This window comes from Diceros bicornis, chromosome 32, assembly GCF_020826845.1.
Source record: "Diceros bicornis minor isolate mBicDic1 chromosome 32, mDicBic1.mat.cur, whole genome shotgun sequence".
In the NCBI taxonomy this organism is placed as follows: Eukaryota; Metazoa; Chordata; class Mammalia; order Perissodactyla; family Rhinocerotidae; genus Diceros; species Diceros bicornis.
Window position 1 is genome coordinate 14,448,652 of NC_080771.1, and position 19,622 is coordinate 14,468,273.

Consider the following 19,622-nt stretch of genomic DNA (forward strand, 5'->3'; position numbering starts at 1 on the left):
TAGCCAAAACCTGGTGCATAGTTTGTGTTCAATAAATATTTACTGACTGATCAAAACCTACCATCTTATTAGACACATGAACTGTCAGTCATATATCTTACTTTCCGATTTTGAAATCCTCAGCCCATACTCTCATTTCTGCCTTGGACATTAGAGAGGAGTAAGTGAAGAGAATCTTTTTATTCATCCTGTTAAATTGAAGGCTGAGTAATCTGTAGATGACTCTATCACACCATCATTGAATTACAGACTAAAGATATATATCATCTTATATCTTTTGACTTAAGATAAATTACCTCTATTGGAAAAATTTTTTTAAAAATAGAAGTAACTAGCAATCAGAAAATACCGTATTAACATTTAATTATGCAATGGAGGGATTATTTAAAAGCATTCTAATCAGAAGGGATTCATGTTGATTTTGTATAATATAGACTGTGTCATGGGTGGTTGTTACTCTCTTAAGGGAACAAATTCAAGAAAATGTCATCTTTCACTTCAGAATCATGAGAAGGTGGTAGGAGCAGGTATGATTTCCAATTCTGCTTTCAAAGTGAAACTATGCCAATTTTAGCACAGATGTATTATGAGCTGGACACAAATGCCCCTAGAAGAGGAAGTGGCCTCATTCCTTTTTTCTTTTTTTGATTCTTTGTTTAAATAAGTCCAAGTCAGTGGAAAAGAGTCAAGCACGGTAGAATTCTCTATGTTCATGTTGATATTGGTTTTCATTTTGTTGATATTGGTTTTTATTGTGCTTTAAAAACCTCTTTACAGAGGCTCTCGCAATCCAAGTTTTTACAGATTGGGTTTTTTTAATGGCTTGCCCTTGATTATTGCTAATGATCTTCAGCTGCACCATCTTTCAGGCAACTGATCTCCTTCAAGTTTAGCCTTAAATCCATACTTTCCAGGCAAACCAGACACTTCAAAGTCACCTGCACTCCTTTCTCTGGGGCTGTTGTTAAGCAGATATTAATTGTTGAAAAATATTGAGATAACTATGCATTTAGTGCTAATTCAGTTTCTGACATTTGTTTTCATGAGTATGTGATCACTTGATAATGAATATTCTAATTTCAAAGTGAGTCAGTGGTGTGTGTGGTATTTTAAGAGATGATTGAAAGTGTATCTATGTTGAACTTATATAAGTAAACATTAGCGTGGATAACAAATATGAATTTTGGAAAACGTTAAATATAAAAATGAGATACTTATGAGATACACATTAAAAGTGAACTAGGAATGGGGCCGGCCCAGTGGCGCAAGCGGTTAAGTGCGCGCGCTCCGCTGCGGCGGCCCGGGGTTCGCTGGTTCGGATCCCGGGCGCACACCGATGCACTGCTTGGTAAGCCATGCTGTGGCGGCGTCCCATATAAAGTGGAGGAAGATGGGCACCGATGTTAGCCCAGGGCTGTCTTCCTCAGCAAAAAAAAGAGGAGGATTGGCGGATGTTAGCTCAGGGCTGATCTCCTCACAAAAAAAAAAAAAAGTGAACTAGGAATGATGTAATGAATCAAACATGAGTTCTGACTAGCACAAAGGATTCAAGGAATTCAGGAGTTGTGTGAACAATAGCATGTGTATAAACTAGGCAGCCCTATGCCCAAAAAATTATGCTGAATAGCCAAAGATCTGATCTCGTCATGTAAAAATAAACTCTAATAAACATGCCTACACAGATTCATTTGAGGATAAGATAGTGCAGTGGACACACACACAACATAAACATTTCTTCACAGAGTGAGTCATTCATTTTGATTTGCAAAAATCATAAAACAAAGAATCCACTTTTTTATTTTGATCTTGCATAGGAATGGTGATGAAACAATGCATTATTTTCTGAGGATAAGAACTGCGGAAGAATCATTAAAATCTTGGAAACAGTCAAAATCCACAGGGTAAACCTCTAGATTTCTGGAGGTCCAAATGCATGCACGTCAATATCACGAGTGAAGCCAATGAGAAATTTTTGAAATATCAATGCCATTGACTCTCTGAACTTGTGTGATGAGTTTTGCATGAACAATGGAGTTTTATTTAAATTCTAAAGCATTTGACAGATTCTGTATAATCAAAAACATCTGGCTTTATGTGATTGGCTACATTACCCCAACAATGGTCTGGCCCACACAACCATATCCTTGAAACTGACTTGCATATATTTTGATCAAACTCTCCACCAACTCAATCCACCAACTTAGCTAAATAATATTTACTTCCAAATATATATATATATATATTTATATACACTCCATACTTAAAAGATCACAAATGAAAATGCTCAAAAGATATGATTGATAGAAGGCAACTCTACATGACGAAATTAAGAAACACTTTAATGTTAGAATATTATTTTAAAAAAAGAGTGTATCACCACTAGAGGTGAATGTTTTGATTATAACAACATTTATGCTGTCTAAGTGTTTGAAACTAATCAGCTTTATTATTAGGATTTTAGCTTTACTCCGTGTGTGTGTCTTATTTTGGTAGATGGAAACAACGCTAATCCTTCAGATATATGAGAGTGCATAGAGGAAAACGTCCGCTGTTTTATAGGAGGGTAACACATTGATCTTTTTTAATAATTAAATAAAAATATAGAGCTACGGTGCTATTCCTTTCTTTAGGTGGAAAAAATCTGACTCTTGTCAGGTAAGCTGCTTGGCAAATAGTAACTTTAATTCCTAACACCCACATGAGGCACAAGAATAGTTGGATTAACAACTCCAGTGTCATGCTGTCAGCTGCTGTTTATTTAAATTAAAATGTCACCATCCAGAAATAAATTAGGAAGTTGAAAAACGATAAATTTCTTAAACATACAGTACTTTGGCACCTTGTTAAAATAAATCTATTACATTTGTGTTTTTTAGAACTTTACATAGACTATTTCCATTTTGACATTCAGAGTATAGCAAGTGTTTTTGTTTCTGTTCTTTTTGCTTTTAACTCCCTCCCTCCTCCTTACCCTTTCTCCCTCTTCCTCTGCCTTCCTTCCTTCCCCTTAATTCCTCTCTCTCTCTCTTTTTCTGTCTGAATTCGTTATCTCTATGCTATAAGACAGGTAAAAAAAAAGTTCCACTAATACACAATTATCTGATGCTTTACTTGCATGTCTAAAACATCTTGGTCATCTTATGTTTATCTAAATATAGCTAAGTTTTACAGATTTCCAAATTCACTTCCTACAACTGGTCTTCCTGGGTTCCACTATTACATGTTATTCCTATGTTTGATATGAAACAAACGTGCCCTGTCCGTGAGCTTTTCTCTTGCTTCCTGTCAGTTGAAGGTCAAAATTTTGGCCCCATCACTCTAAGACCTCCCCTGCTATCTTCTATATCCGGAGATATTTTAAGATAGTTATTTGGCTCTGGCTTGACAGCACAACAGGTTGTTACACTTCAGGAGCCAATTTGGTCATAAGTAGGAAGAGAATTAACATCTCAGAAAGACAAATACTCCCTCTCTGTTCCCATTTGGATGTTTCTTGCCTGTGACTTTGCAGATCATAAATGATGCAAGTGCACACTCGAATGCAGGTTAATCAAATATGAGACAGTTGTATACAAACATATTCAGCATTAGCAACATGGAGATATTTACTTGGCCGGGTTTTCCATTTTCACATAAAAATGCCTCATATTCGGATGCGAATTCAGGGGCGTTGTCATTGACATCCAGCACTTTAATAGCAACGGGCACTCGTGATATCTGACTGTGGTTCCCTATGGGAAGGAAAAAATAACATCAGCATTGAGGGTATTTCATTTTAACGTGCAACTCAACTTTCTTCTTGAAAGCATGTGTGTCTGTTTCAACTTCTCTTAATTAGGGTGTTTTCAACATGGTGATTATGGAATCTGATCACTCAATAAGGAAGAATAGCAAGTGCTTAACTGCTTAAAAAAGGTATAAATTATTATTCCAAACACCATTTGCTGGAGGTTAGCTTGATAAAAACCATCTCGGAATAATCGAAAGAGGTTTCCTTGATGAAGAAAGCTTTATTTTATTGATAAAGTCAATTATACAAAAGAAAAAATGCTGTATGCACCAAAGATTTATCTCTTTGTTTATCTTGGGTAGACTACAACCCATTTTTGTGCTATTACCTGTTTGACTGGCTATATATTAAAGATGAACATCAAAAATCCAGCAAAAGGCCAGAACCAAATCAATTTTTGAGAGGGCGTCCTTAACAATGATAAAAGGGATAATCTTAAAGATGGAGAATCATATCTTCCATGAACTTTATTTTTTATTAAAAATTGACTTTGGGATCTTTTTGGATAAGCTAAGCCCAAGTCATTTTAATACTGTCATTTTCACAAATATTTTCATCAGTGTAAACAGATAATAATCTTCTAATCTTTCCAGGTCAATTCCAATAGCAGAGAACTTAATATGTAATCCTTAATCCTTAAGTCTTTAAATTTAAAAAGTTATATATACATACAGACACACACACACACAGAAATCTGGTCCATGAATACTTGCTGACTTGACCTATGTGATGATTTTTCATTCTTAATAAATGCAATACAGTTTGACTCTGAAGGTATGTAATAATCTTTTGATCTCTTGTAAATTACACAGACCCCATTGGAGATAGCCAATTATTTATTTGTGTTTCTGTGGTACTGAATATTTATAAGCAAGCCAAGAAGGGAAAAGTGTTTGACTTTTGAATATGAAGAAACAGACCTGGATTTGATACATCAAACTTTTCTTTTTGACAATTGATTATATTCAGGCTCTAAAACCTTCAAATACTCATTTTTTTCCATTAAAAATGAAAGTATTGCTAAAGCAGATATCAAATAATCATAGCCATGTTACAAATTAATAGTTGGTTAACCGCACTGACAATGCTACGAGATTTGAATTTAGTTAACTGCCATAGCTAGTCTCCAATATTCTAATTTGATTAATGATGGATGGATGAATATCATCCTATGGAATTCCAACCACCTCAATAATGAGACATAACCTCACTTTCCAAAAATCAAGCCAATGCCCTTAAACGTGTCACCTGATACTTTTTCTTAACTTCTGTTTAATGAATTAACTAATTCTTCATTCAGAGAGGAAGCATGTACCTCTTTAGCTTCAATGGAAGGGAAAGTTTAAAGAAATTATAACCCATGACCCTAAGATAAGAAACTTACATTTTATGCTTTATCTATTTGAATGAGGTAGATAAATAAGGTATAAGGTATTTGAAATATGGTATGATTATATCGTTAATGATTTACATCTCTTTTCTAGCCTGACCAGGAGCTGAATAGCAGCTGCTAGAGAGTATAGGGAATATAGTGTTTGCAGTAAACAAACAACATTTGGAACCCCATCTTTGCCTCCTACATCCTACGTGATCCTGAACAAATTACTTAACCTCATTTTATTCCTGAGGAAACTGAAACTCAAGAACTTAACACTTTATTTACAGAATTGTTACACATATTATATGAGAAAAAATTAAAAGTGCTCAGATACTATTGGGCTCATAGTCAAGGGCATTTTAGCCTTTGCTTTTGGTAACTGTCAACATCCTCGGCACTATGCATAACGAGTGTTTACTATATACAGTGGGAGATGTTTCACATAATCATATCTCATTCAATCCTCACTAAAGAGCTATGAAGTAGGTAACATAATTCCCATATTTTAGATGTGAAGACTGACACTCAAGGAATTATATGTCTTTACCAAGTTTATTCAGTTAAAAATTAACTCCTAGATGTAGTTTTGGCCTTCCAAACATGAGTCATCTTCACAGTAAAATATTGATGAAGTCCAAAATAAAACATATTTGGTTTTTTGTTTGTTCCTTAAAGTAACTAATCACTGTCATTTTCTCAAGAATGCTTATAGGCTTGTTATAAATATTTGTCTCAGGTTTGAACACTATTTGAAGTTTGAGTCCAAATATCAAATACCAAGCTGAATATATCTAATAGGTCGAACAACCCCTAATAGTCTCAGAATTGCACTGATAATCTGCAACAATTTAAATTCCATATTTTTACTCCTGTTACTACTTCACCCAAGCAAAGTTTGGTAATTGATAAATTTTATTTGCAATACTCTGTGTTTCAACTCTAAGAACTATTGATTACTTATTTATTGATATAACATTCATTCTTTGCATTCCACATCCTAGACCAACTCTTGTGTACAGAAATGATTACAGGAGCCTTCTATTATATGTTTTTGCTTTCAGTCTCTCTACCCATTCAACTAATAAACAGCGGATGATCAACATAGACTTAATAAACTCTATATACAGAATAGACAGTGAATAATAGGTGATCGTTTTAGAAAACTGCAAGTACAATGAAAAGCTATCACACTCCTTAACCATGATTTTGCTCCTTGGGAATTAAAAGAAAATGCTCATCTTAGTGAGTAAGATTCACTGACAATGGTCGATTGGGCCAAGTCCACTAAATGTGATATTCTTAGTCTTCCCTCTTTCTCATGTCGCATGCATGTAAGCGCATGCACACACACACACAGACACACACACACATACAGGCGAACTTGCATATAAAGATTTTATTCTCACCACTTTGACAAAAGGATAATTATGCCAAGGCTTATATTCTTAATTTTTTCTCTTCTCTTTTCTTAATCTCACAGTTGCAATAAATTGCCATTATCTCTTAGATCTAGACGTCCAGCAGGTAGTAAAATTCAAGCACGGAAGATGAAGGCTCCATGAGCTTCTTATTGATATAACTTTTTTTTTTTTTTTTAGTGAGGAAGACCAGCCCTGTGCTAACATCTGCCAATCCTCCTCTTTTTTTTTTTTTTCTGCTGAAGAAGACTGGCCCTGGGCTAACATCCGTGCCTCATTTTCCTCCACTTTATATGGGACGCCGCCACAGCATGGCTTGCCAAGCGGTGCATCAGTGTGCGCCCGGGATCCGAACCGGCGAACCCCAGGCCGCAGAAGCTGAGCGCGCGCACTTAACCGCTTGCGCCACAGGGCCGGCCCCTGGGATAACTTTTAACATTAAAGTAATATACATTTTCTCATATGTCGTATCCAGGACAAGGTGGTATTTAACTATCCAGGGGCCCATTGTTCCTGAGAAAAACACCACCTAAATTTTTTGTTAGAAGTAATCTGGGATTGGGAGCTATCACTTAATACTGTTGGAAGATCATGAATGACAGAGAATGTTCTCCCAACTATGATATTTAATTTATTTCAGCACTTCTACAAGTAAATAATTTGTTTTAACATAATGGACAATGAGCTTTTTGTAAATGATTATATTTTTTTCTTTGGTTTGGCCTGTGAAAATTTCAGAACTAAATTTGGAATCCGTCTCTCACAGCTGTAATTAATCTCGTGGTGTGTGATTTATATATTAGGTTTATCCCAAATATAATATATTTCTTTACATTTATTTAACAACTGCCCAAATTTAATAAATTAATGTCTTCTTATATAGTTGAATTGGATAGATTTCTAGATGTTTCCTTTTAAGTTAGTAGTTTATTATCTACCTCATTAAAACAAATTAAAAGATATAAAACCTAAACTGTATACCTTGGCACTGAAAAATGATATGCCAGTGGAATGTGTTGAGATGGTTAGAATTTGGGCAGTTAACCCTAACCAACAATGATATAATCTCTCCTCTTTCTAACTGTTGAATTCCTTGTTACCCTTTAAGATTCACCTCAAGCCACATTTCTTCCAAAAAGCCTTTTTAACATATAATTCAGGTTTTTTTTATTTTTTTAGACTTGTAGCATGACAGCATGAGGAATTCTACAGAACCAATTCCCAGAAAAACTTCCCCTTTATAGGAGGTTTTATGCTGAGAGAGGTGTACCAAGAAGACTTGAGGCTACCACCTCCCTTCTCCTCAGAACACTCAGCTCCTAAAGCAGACGTGTCACTTAGCAAGAAGCTTCAGAGCCTTGGCTCAGAAGTTTTGCCTGGGGATGGGCGGGTGGGAGGGAGAAGTATAAAGCTGAGCAAGTTGAATCTCTTATAAAGGACCTGTCTTAATTTGTAAAGGAATGTGGAGAAGTTGAAGCCCAATGATGATCTCAAAACAGTGGAGGTTGTTGTGAAAGGCAAATGGGAGAAGATTGGTAGATTTGGTCGATTCATTGGAGATGCAGTCTAAACCATAGGCCAGCTTGTTGCCAGGGAGAATCAGACAAAGACTCAGCTGGGAGGAGCCAAGGCGTTCCTTGGCTATGGCTGCATAACTCCAGTCTCTGCCTAGATCTTCACAGGGCTGTCTCCTCTTCCAACCACGTCTTCTCCTCTTCTGTCTCTTATAAGAGTACTTGTTATTGGATTTAGGGCCTACTCAAGTAATCTAGGATGATCCATCTTAATATCCTTAGCTTAATTACATCTGCAAATACCTTTTGTCCAAATATTCACAGGTTCCTGGGGTTAGGACCTAGATATATCTTTTTGGAGGCCACCAGTCAACTCACTACATTCCCTTTTCCCAAAAGATAGGGCATTTATGACCGAACAGAATGATACTATCACAAACCTGCTCTTACCCTAGAAAACAAAGATACGTGAAATTAATTTAGTTGTGCATGCTTCTTTGAATTTATTCTTCGAATTATAAGATATAAGCTCAAGGAGGTTGAATAGCTCATAACTCCCTCCTGAGAATTTTGATAATACCCTTTTGTCATTCATTCACTTATTCTTTCATCTTTTTTCTCTTTAGTTGTCCAATAAATATTTACAGCTGTATTCCCAGTTACTAAGACAAAGCTCCTATAGTCAAGAATCCACAGTACTCTAGGAGATATATTATAATAGTTTGTTTATATGCTCATCTATCCTATATATTATTTCTTTACGAAATGCTGTGGAAGAATATAGGCAGGAGAAACATTTTCCTACAGTCACAGGGAAGATTTAAAAGAGGGGATGACCTTTGAATTAGTTTTAAACAATGAATAGAAGTATCCTAGGTAAAGAAAGGTGGGCAGACCTCTCAGACAGAGTCAGCCACATGTGAAAAATCCTAGAGACCATGCCATCACCAAAAAATCAGTAGCTCCAATGGTGGGAGGGTCCAGAGAAGTAGCTGGTGGCGACATCAGAACAGAAAGTTGAGGCCAAATCAGGAAGAGTCTTCTGTTAAATGAGATTGTACTATGTTGTGTGATCATTGGCGAGCCATTGAAATATTTGTTGATGAGATTTACAATTTTAAAAGTTAGCATAAAGCAGACTGGCAAGAAAAGCTATGATTGGTTTTCTTTTGTTTTCCTAAGTATATCAATGTCCCAAAAATGTACTATGAGTATTTCTTGAAATTTCTAAAACAAAGAGAAAAACAATAAAATAAAACAAACAAGAAACTAGTGTCCCATGTCTCCAAAATACACCCAAAATATGTTATCTATATTAGATGAACATGCACAATTGAAATTATTGCAACTTATTATAATTTTCAACACAATTGTCATATTTAAATGCCGAAGATTCACTTTTATCTAAATTAATGAAATGATAGCAGTTCAAATTTTAAAGATATTACAGAGAAATAAAATTAATTAGATAAGCTTCTAAAGAAATTATTCATATCCTTTGTGACTGGTCCCAAAATGTTTGCCTTTCATCTGATACACAAACATTAAATATAAAGAGATTATAATTAGAAACTTGATTATCATTCATTAAAGAATAATTTTCTAAACACAAGAGATGGGACAAAGTGGTCTGGAAGGAAAAGCCCATTTCAATTGGCCACAGAAGTCAGACTGTTTTCACATATGATGGAAGAAAAGGCTGAAATGGCACCTAGTATAAACCACTCCTTGACTTCTGTGAATCGTAGCGACTTCCTGTCACCTCTCTGTCACATAGCCTACGAATTGCCCATTACATTTGCCCTTTTATAATCAAAGGTAATGGAATACTGCCAAGCCTAAGTTACTTGGGAATTTGCTTCTAACTAGTTTCCATGAACGGCTGTTTTTGCAGGCATCGATTGAAATAAACAGCCTCTCCTTTTCAGACTATAAGAGAGAAAAAATGAGTTGACAAATTTAGATATACTGGTGGGGCTCAATAAATAATTCTTGAGCCTTCTACAAGTAGGAGGGTGGAAGCCGTGAGCAGTAAATTACAGTCAACAGGGGAATGCAAAATAAGAGAATTCATAATTGAATAGGGGATGAGAGGAACAGTGGAAGTTTATAAAATAGAAAGATGTGAACTGAATATATGATAGAAAAGATAGCAACTTAGGAAATTTAAAACAAAACCGATGGGAATTTGAAAGAAGGTCTTAGAAAATAATTTCAGTAGTGGATTTAGGCTCTCTGGTGACAAAAGATAAAACTTTTTGAGATGCATTTTGCCCATAAATGGTGTGATAATTTCTAAATCACTAGTGATGGTTACCAATCCACGGATTATCAGCATAGAAACAAGTTAGAATACACCAATGGACATCAGCAAGGTAGAAATGCCACTAGGGATATTTTTGATAGTTTTTTCTCGTTACAGTATTAATTTTATATGTTATCTTTTCACTATCATGGCAACTGTATTGATGTACTGGTTCAAACACAGTCTTTTGACCCTCCTCAGATATGTACAGAGAGAACAATTGACCACCAGAATTTTAATAATTTTTGGTTATAGAATTGTGAAAATTCCAGCAAGCCAGACTATAAAGAGGAGTCACTCTATTTTACTCCTTAAAATCTCAGTCATATTTATAGAATAGTTTAGAATTAAATTAGAACTGTAATCAGATGGAGGTTTTAGTATCAAATGAACAAAGCATGTAGGTCATAGCTTTTCTATCAACCAAGTAGTAGATCTCTCAAGAAAGGAAGAAAAAGGCTTTCTCTCACTGAGAAAGTTGTAGACTTAGACATATTTGAAAATCATACTTAAATTCCCTGGAGAAAATGACTCTTAAATGGTGACTTTGGTTCAAGTCCTCACCGACCCCTGTCTGTTTTCCCTACTGGTTGCTAAAAAGCATGCTATCTGGCTACACCATTTTCAGATGCTCTCTAAATGGGAAGAAAATGTGTAGGTTTCTTATCTATTACATTCATCTTAAGTGAACCTGGAAATAGTGGAGTCCTGCACAACTATTTGGCAAGTCCTCCAGGCCACCTTGTTTGTACATATCTACAATGAACTCCTAGTATACTTTCTCCAGCTCACAAGAGTTGAGGTCCTGAAAACTAAGGTAGGCACATTTATGGTTGTAAAATTTTGATCTTATAGGAAAAAGTTTTAGAGCCATCGAGGTGAGAACTGACTTCATGAACACCTTAGATACTATTCGTTTTTTTAAATGTAAAACTAACAGTCACATTCTAAATAAAAGCAACATTAATGACAGTTTATAAATGAAAAATTAGTGCTAATGAGCATGGAACTATTACATTTTCCATTTTTCTATTAATATGTGTTATAAAATATTACCTACTTTTAATTCTTTATGCATGCTTACAAATTTTTCCTCTGTTGTCTATGTTCTTTTTTGTTTTGTTTTGTTGTTGTGTGTATGTGTGTATGCATAATGTGGTTTTTATTTGTTTGTTTTGTTTTATTTAGTTTTAGATCTGCCTCTCCATTCCACTGTGTATTGCTTTTGCTGAATTTGTGACAAAAAAATTTCACAGCCTTAAGCACATACCTTCTTTTACCTTCTTTATACCTTCTTAATGTATCACATCTTTCTCCTTACTACAACAAGTGAGGAAATGAAATTGTATAATGAGTTCATTATTCCTTATATCTCCTTTGGTAATCTAAGTCTTCTTTGCAAAAATCCCTGATTCTACTCTGCCAACAAAATTGCATTATGCTCCCATTGCTAAATCCTTAGTAGTTTTCTTTTCCTAATTATTTCAAATAGGATTGATTCAAGATTATTGGAACTGAATTTCTTGAGATTGCTTTTACAATACAATTCAATTTAAACCCTTTATATATATTAGAATCTTAATTAGGGAGCCTCACACACTTTCAGAGGGATTAATGTATAGATTTATCTAATATTCAGTTTAAATGCTCATTCAATACCACCTTACAATAACAATCGTGTCCCCAATACGTACATGCACACACAAATACACACACTTTATTAGGGAAAAAACTAATATTGTAAACTATCCAGCATGTATTGCATGATCTGCTATGTACTATCTCTTTGAGGTTTGTTGGGTTACTGTGAAGGTATTATTTTCTCAAATGGGAATATGATTTCAGGGTATGTAAGGGCTGAAATCAATCTATGTGAGTTCATATCATAGGATATAATAAAGAAGTATCAACACTTGAACATCCAGTGAGTCTAAAAAAGGGTATTATTTGGACTCTAGTCAGCTTACCCATATTTTACACAAAGCCAGGAGTGATAAGGCTGAAATATGAATCCAGAGCAGTCTGACCAGCAAGTAAAGAAACAAACAAAACTGATGATTCCCCACAGGCTCTCTAGTACTTGTAAAACATAATCTTAAAATATCATAATAATTTTGCTATGGATCACTTCCCAAACAATGCAACACCATAATAAACTAATAAACACCACCAAAAGAAAGGTGTGACAATTCCATTAACATGAAATTTTCTATTGGTAAATTTATAGTCATATATTTTTTTAATTCTTGGCATGACTCCCTTAAGTTTTTTGTGTGGGGTCAACTTTTGTAGCCGAAGTAAGCCATGCAAACAATAAAGTGTATAAATCTTGAGGTTTTATTCCAGTGGATTTTTATAAAATGAACATACCATGTCACCACCACCCAGAACAAGATATCCAGCATAATCAGCATCCCAAAAGCCTCTGATGTAACCCTTCTCAGTCATTATGCCCCTCGAGGTAACCTCTCCCCGATTTCTTAACACTATGTTAGTTTGTTTTCTTTATAACTCTATAAAAGTTAATTAATATTGTGTACACACTTTTATATCTGGCTTCTTTATCTCAATATAATATTTGTAAATTAACTCATATGGTTGCATGCAGCTGCAGTTCCTTCTTTTCCATTGTTTGGAAAATAATTCCATTGTATAAATATCGCACAACTTACTCTCTTTCTGGTGGACATTTGGGTTGTTTCAATGTCATGCTGTTTGAAAAGTGCTACCATAAATATCTTGTGTATGTCTTTTGCTTGCACAAATATATGAATTTTGGCATGTCACTTACTTAGGAATAGAGTGAAAGATTATAAGATACGCATCCATTCAGCTTTAGAGTATGCTTTAAACTATTTTTCTAATGTGGATATACCAATGTATAATCTGACCAGCAATGTATAAAAGTTCCAGTCACTGGACATCTCCAATAACACTTGGGAAGGCCAGTTACTTATTATTCATTTTTAATTTTAGCCATTGTAAAGGAGTATAGTTGTATTTCAGTTAGATCTTAACTTGCAATATCCTGATGATTTGATGCTAAGAACCTATTATGCTTATTAGCCACTTGGATATCTTCTTTTGTGAAGTACCTATCTAAGTTTTTGCCATTTTGAAGTTGGGTTGTCTATATTCTCCTAATTGGTATGTGTATTATACATTATGGATAAGAGTCCTGTGCTAGATATGTGTATCACAATACTTTCCCCTATTTTGTGGCTTGACTTTTCACTCTCTTAATAGTATCTTTTGATGAACAAATTCTTAATTTAATAAAGTTGAATTCATCAGTCTCTGCTCTTAACTTTAGTGCTTTTTTGCATCTTATTCATTAATCATTTACTTAATACAGAATTTGAAAATTTTATCTTTTAGGAGGCCATTATTTTACTGTTATCATTTATATCTTTGATCTATCTGAAGATTATTAATATTGATGGTCTGAGTTAGAGGTCAAAGTTCCGTTTTTTCCACTCATGGATATCCAATTCACAATAAAAAATTATCGTTAAGTCCATGTATGGTAGAATTATCATTAAGCAGTTGAGTATTTTTGTATAGGCTTTTTTTTTTTTTTGGTGAGGAAGATTAGCCCTGAGCTAACATCCGATGCCAATCCTCCTCTTTTTTGCTGAGGAAGATTGGCCCTGGGCTAACATCCATGCCCATCTTCCTCTACTTTATATGGAATGCCACCACAGCATGGCTGGACAAGTGGTACATCACTGCACGCCCTGGATCCGAACCTGTGAACCCGGGCCGCTGAAGCAGAGTGCGCGAACTTAACCACTACGCCACCGGGTCGGCCTCTGTATAGGCCTTTTTCTGTTCCACTGGTCAATTTTTCTATCTTTATGTTCATATAATCCTCTCTTAATAAATCTATATTTATAATAAATCTTGATATATTGCTAATATAGGTATTATAAGACCAGCAATTTTGTTTTTGCTTTTAAATATTTTCTTCATTATTTTCCCTTTAAATTTCTATACATCTTTTAGTATTTGCCAAATTTTGTGTGCGTGTGTGCGTGCACACACACGCACACATGCACATACACACACACAACTGTTGGAATTCTGATTGATACTGCATAGAATCTACAGACAAATTTAAAGAAAACTGACATCTCTTACATTTGGATCTCCAAAATATGAACTTTTGTATATCCTTCATTTATTTTCATCTTCTTTAATTTTTTAGTAATGTTTTATAGTTTTCTGTTTAGTCTTGCATATCATTCATTAGATTTTATTACTATTTAGTTGAAGTCTTTTTTTCTAAGTATGTACTATCTTTATTTTCTGAGTATTGCTAGAAAACAAAAATCTAATTATTTTATAATAACATAATCTTGCAAACTTTACTTATTATTTAAAATAGTTTGTGTAGATTTTTTGATTTCTGTTTACTCGATGGTGTTGTCTGTGAACAGTGACAATTTTATTTTTCCCTTTCCAATATTTAGGCTTTTATTTCTTACTTGTATCTTATTGTTCTGGCTCAAACCTTCAATATAATTGAATAAAAGTAGCAATGGTAGACAGCCTTATCTCATTTCCAATCTCAGGGAGAAAGCTTTCAATATTTTACCATTAGGTATGATATTTGCTATGTTTTTCTTGTAGCTACTCTTTATCAGATTAAGTTCTCTTCTATTTCTAGTGTGCAAAGAGCTTTTTTCATGAACATGAGATGAATATATAACATTTTCTGTATCTATTGAGATTGATCATATGTTTTTTTCTTTCAGTATTTTAATTTACATTAATAGATTTGCAAATGTTGTAATCTGTCCTTGTATTCTCTGTGTGTAATATTATATTTTTATATTAGTGGTTTTGATTTGCTAATATGTTACCCAGGATTTTGTTTATGAGAAGCAGGCTGTTAATTCTCCTTTCTTGTAACATTCTTGTCAGGTTTGAGCATTAAGATTACTCTGGCTTCATGATATGAGGTGGAAAACACTCCCTTTTTTACTTCTCTCTGATAAAGTTTATGTCAGGTTCATTTGAGCATGACGACTTATGTGTTAAGAGTTATTAATTATGGATGCAATTTATTCAATAGAGAAAGTGATAGGCGTATTTTTCTCTTTTTCGTATTTATGCCAGATTGCAAAGACTGCTTTTTCAACTTATTGGCCGATTTCATATGTATTTTAAATCTTATTTGCATAAATATTTCATAATGTCCAATTATTATATTTTTAATATCTATAGTATTTGTAATGATGCCCCCTTCTTCTTTTCTGATATTGGTAACTTGTACTTTTTCTATTTTACTTTGCAAGATTTTTTTCAACTTTAGTCATCTTTGCAAATAAATAAATTTTGCTTTTGTTGAATTTCACTACTGTACATTTGTTTTCAATTTCATTGTATTCTATCCTATATTTATTTTCACCTTTCTACTAGTTTTTAATTTTCTGTTCACTTCCAGCCTTTTTGAAGCGGATGCTTAGATAATTGATTTTTAGCATTTCTTCTTTTCTAATACAGACATTTAAGGCTAATTTCCTTCTAGGCACTGTGATAGCTGTATTCCACAAGTTTTGCAATGCCCTTATTTTGTTATCACTCATTTTTAAAATGTGCTAATTGTCTTTGTGATTTTATTCTGTTTTCCATGGGTTATTTAGAAGTATATGGTTTAATTTCTAATACTTAGGGGTAATTTTAGTTATGTTTTTGTTATTTATTTCTACTTTAATTCCACTGTGTTAAGAAAGCATACTCTGCATGTGTTGAGACTTGCTGTATGGCCCGGTTTTTGGCCATTTTGGGTAAATGTTTTAAGTATGTTTGACAAGAACGATTTTCTTATAATTTTTGAGTGCAATGCTTTATACACTTCAATTAGATAAATTTACTAATCATGATATTAGTATTCTATCCTTACAATATTTTTTTTGTCTACTTGTTTGATTAGTAGCCAAGTTGTGTGTTAAAATCTTCATCTATACAACTGTTGATTTGTCTATTTCTGCTCTTGCTTCTGTCAGTTTTTTACTTTTTATACTTGGCAAACATATTATTAGGTACACACAAATTTAGGATTTTTAAATCTTCCTGTTTAATTTAATCATTTACCATTATGAAAATTTTCTCTTTCATTTTGATAATATTTCTTTCTCCTAGCCTATAGCTGAACTACTTTCCTTTGGTTTAAATTTGCACAATATATCTTTTTTCAATCCTTTCATCCTTTATTTAATGTTTAGTTCTGATAAGAAACATGATTTGAAAATTGGTTGCTTTTTTCTAGTCTGACAGTTAATGTCTATTAATTGAAGTATATAGTTTATTGCCATTTAGTGTGATTGCTTATATATCTGGGTTTTAATTTATTGTACTTTTAAAAATTTCTTTGTCAGTTCTTTCTCATTTTTCCTCCTTTCTATCTTCTTTTGGATTGATAAGTTTTAATCTTTCCATTTCCCCCATTAGCCTATAAGTTATATAGTCCTCTATTAATATTATTTAATTGTAACCTTAAATATCATACTTATATATGTCCTTGACTTATTAGAATATACATTAAAGTAATGTTTCAAACATTTTATGTACAATGCAAGGACATTTCCAACGCGTTAGTTGTTTATGCCAATTTGTTACACCCTCCCTGTTTCTGTGTCATTGCTGTTATGTGTTTTAAATCTACATCTAATTTAGACATGCAAGGCATCCTAATATATTAAATAATAAGTATTCTTTTTTAACTACTCACATTTCTACATTACTATATTGCCAGTTAGGCTTGTTTTCCTTTTACCTGAAGAACATTTTTCTTTTACTTCTTTTAGTAAGAAACTACTGATAATGAATTTTATCACATTACTTTTTTTGGAATAAAAACACTTTTATTTCAAGTTCTTTTTCTTTTTTTTTTGGTGATGAAGATTGGCCCTGAGCTAACTTCTGTTGCCAATCTTTCCTCTTTTTGCTGAGGAAGATTGGCCCTGAGCTAACATCCATGCCCATCCTCCTCTATTTTGTATGTGGAATGCCACCACAGCATGGCTTGATGAGAAGTGCATAGGTCCATGCCCGGGATACAAACCTGTGAACCCTGGGCCGCAGAAGCAGAGTGTGGCAACTTAACTACTACGCCACCAGACTGGCCCCCAAAGTTGTTTTTTTTTTATATAAAATTCTGGTTTGGTAGTCATTTTTCTTGTGCCCTTCAAATATGTGATTTTTTTTTCTCTGACTTTCATATTTTTTGTTATAAAATCTATAGTCAGTCCTTGAATTCCAAATATCTTACTTTTGGGGGCTGACTTTAAAAGATTCTCATTGTTTTTATTTTTCAGCAATGTTACTATGATGTGCCTGGTTGTGGTTTTCTTTGTATTTTTCCTGCTTATATTTTGCTGAAAACATGGCTTAATGTCTTCTATCCAATTTGAAACATTTTGACTATTATTTATTAGAATATTACTTAATGCTTAGTTTTCTTCCTCTCTTTCTGGAACATTAGTTACGAATACGTTAGACCGTTTCTCTATAACTTGTATCTACGCATCCCTGTGTATTTTTATTTCTATCTTCTGTGATTCTTCTTGATTTTTTTTTTTTTTTTGTGAGGAAGATCAGCCCTGAGCTAACGTACAATGCCAATCCTCCTCTTTTTCCCGAGGAAGACTGGTCCTGGGCTAACATCTGTGCCCATCTTCCTCCACTTTATATGGGATGCCGCCACAGCATGGCTTGACAAGCGGTGTGTCGGTGCGCAATGAGATCTGAACCCGCAAACTGCGGGCCGCTGCAGCGGAGCACGCGCACTTAACAGCTGTGCCACCAGGCCGGCCCCTTGATTTTTTTTTTTTTTTTTTTACTATCCTAAATCTGGTTTGCTAATCCATATTTCTGCTGGATCTCATGCTTTGTTTAAACTATAGATTGAATTACTTTTACTGACGGAATTTTTCAGCTTTAGACTCCCTCTTTGATTTTTTTTTTTTTTTGAGGAAGATTGGCCCTGCACTAACATCTGTTGCCATTCTTCCTCTCATTCTTTTTCCTCCCCAAAGCCCCAGGGCATAGTTGTGTATCAGTTCTAGCTTTAGCTAGCTCTAGTTGTGTAGAGTTCTAGCTCTTCTATGTGTGATGCCACCTCAGCATGGCTTGATGAGTGGTGTGTAGGTCCGTGCCCAGGATCCAAACTAGCAAACCCCACGCCGCCAAAGCAGAGCACGTGAACTTAACTGCTATGCCACCGGGCGGCCCCTCTTTGATTATTTTTATAGATTTCAATTCTTTGGTCAAAGTATCCATCTCATCTGATATTTTCTTGAATATATTAACTGTATTTATTCTTGGGTCCCTGTCTGATAACTCTAGCATCACTTAGGTCTTTTCTGTTATCTGTTTTTTGATTTTTGGTGGTTTGGTCTTCTTTCATGGCAGGCCTCCTGGTTTTTTATTGATTTTGGAAATTAGATGCAAAAAAGTGTTATCTTCCTTCAGACGGGGTCTGATTTTCTTCTCACAGGAAGATATGTATAGATAGATCACCCTGATACCATCGAGACTGGGTTTCAGAATTTATAGGGGATGATTTAATTTCTGGTTTTCCCTTACTTCTAAAGTCCATCTTTTCTGCTAAATTGCTAAAATATTTGGTTAGTTTTTTTGCCTCTTAGCACATGCTCTCTAATAGGTTTCAAATCCTCTTATTTCTGCACGTTTCAAGATTTGGTAAATGCATCAAGGGAAAAAGCCACCCATAATCTTCCGATTCCTCCCTTCAGTGAACTTCTCACTGTGCACTTGGCCTCTCAATTTCTGACACCTTTGTAGCCCTGAACTCCAACTTTTGTCTCCACAGTCCCATGAGACCACCCTAAACTCCAAGTCACTGATTTCTCTTTGGTTTCTATGCCCTGTGAGTCGAATCCGTTAAAGTTCCAAAGGGAATAAGCAGTGCTAAATTTAGGAGTCACCTCAATTTATTTCCCTTCTTTCTGGTATCTTGGCTTCTTAAGTACTGACTGCCTTCAAATTGTGTTTTCCCCCTAACTTTTTAGTTATTCTCAGTGGGAAAGATAGTCTGATATGAGCTACCATCATAGACATAAGAAAAATACTTAATTTTTTCCCCATTACATTGTGGTGTAATATGTTCATTATTTCTCCAAGAAAATTAAACTATAAATCACCCTGTACTTGTTGAACAACAAACAAAATATTTTTATAAAATGACCCT

General features: G+C 34.4%; 1 protein-coding gene across 1 annotated transcript in view; it reads right to left on the reverse strand.

Moving 5' to 3' along the window:
- The window catches only part of CDH8 (cadherin 8), a 334,891-nt gene that overhangs the window by 62,614 nt on the left and 252,655 nt on the right, over window positions 1-19,622 (reverse strand). The window contains exon 9 of the mRNA XM_058527946.1: window positions 3,610-3,731. Within this exon, the coding sequence (XP_058383929.1) occupies window positions 3,610-3,731 (122 nt within the window). The remainder of the gene's footprint in view (window positions 1-3,609; window positions 3,732-19,622) is intronic.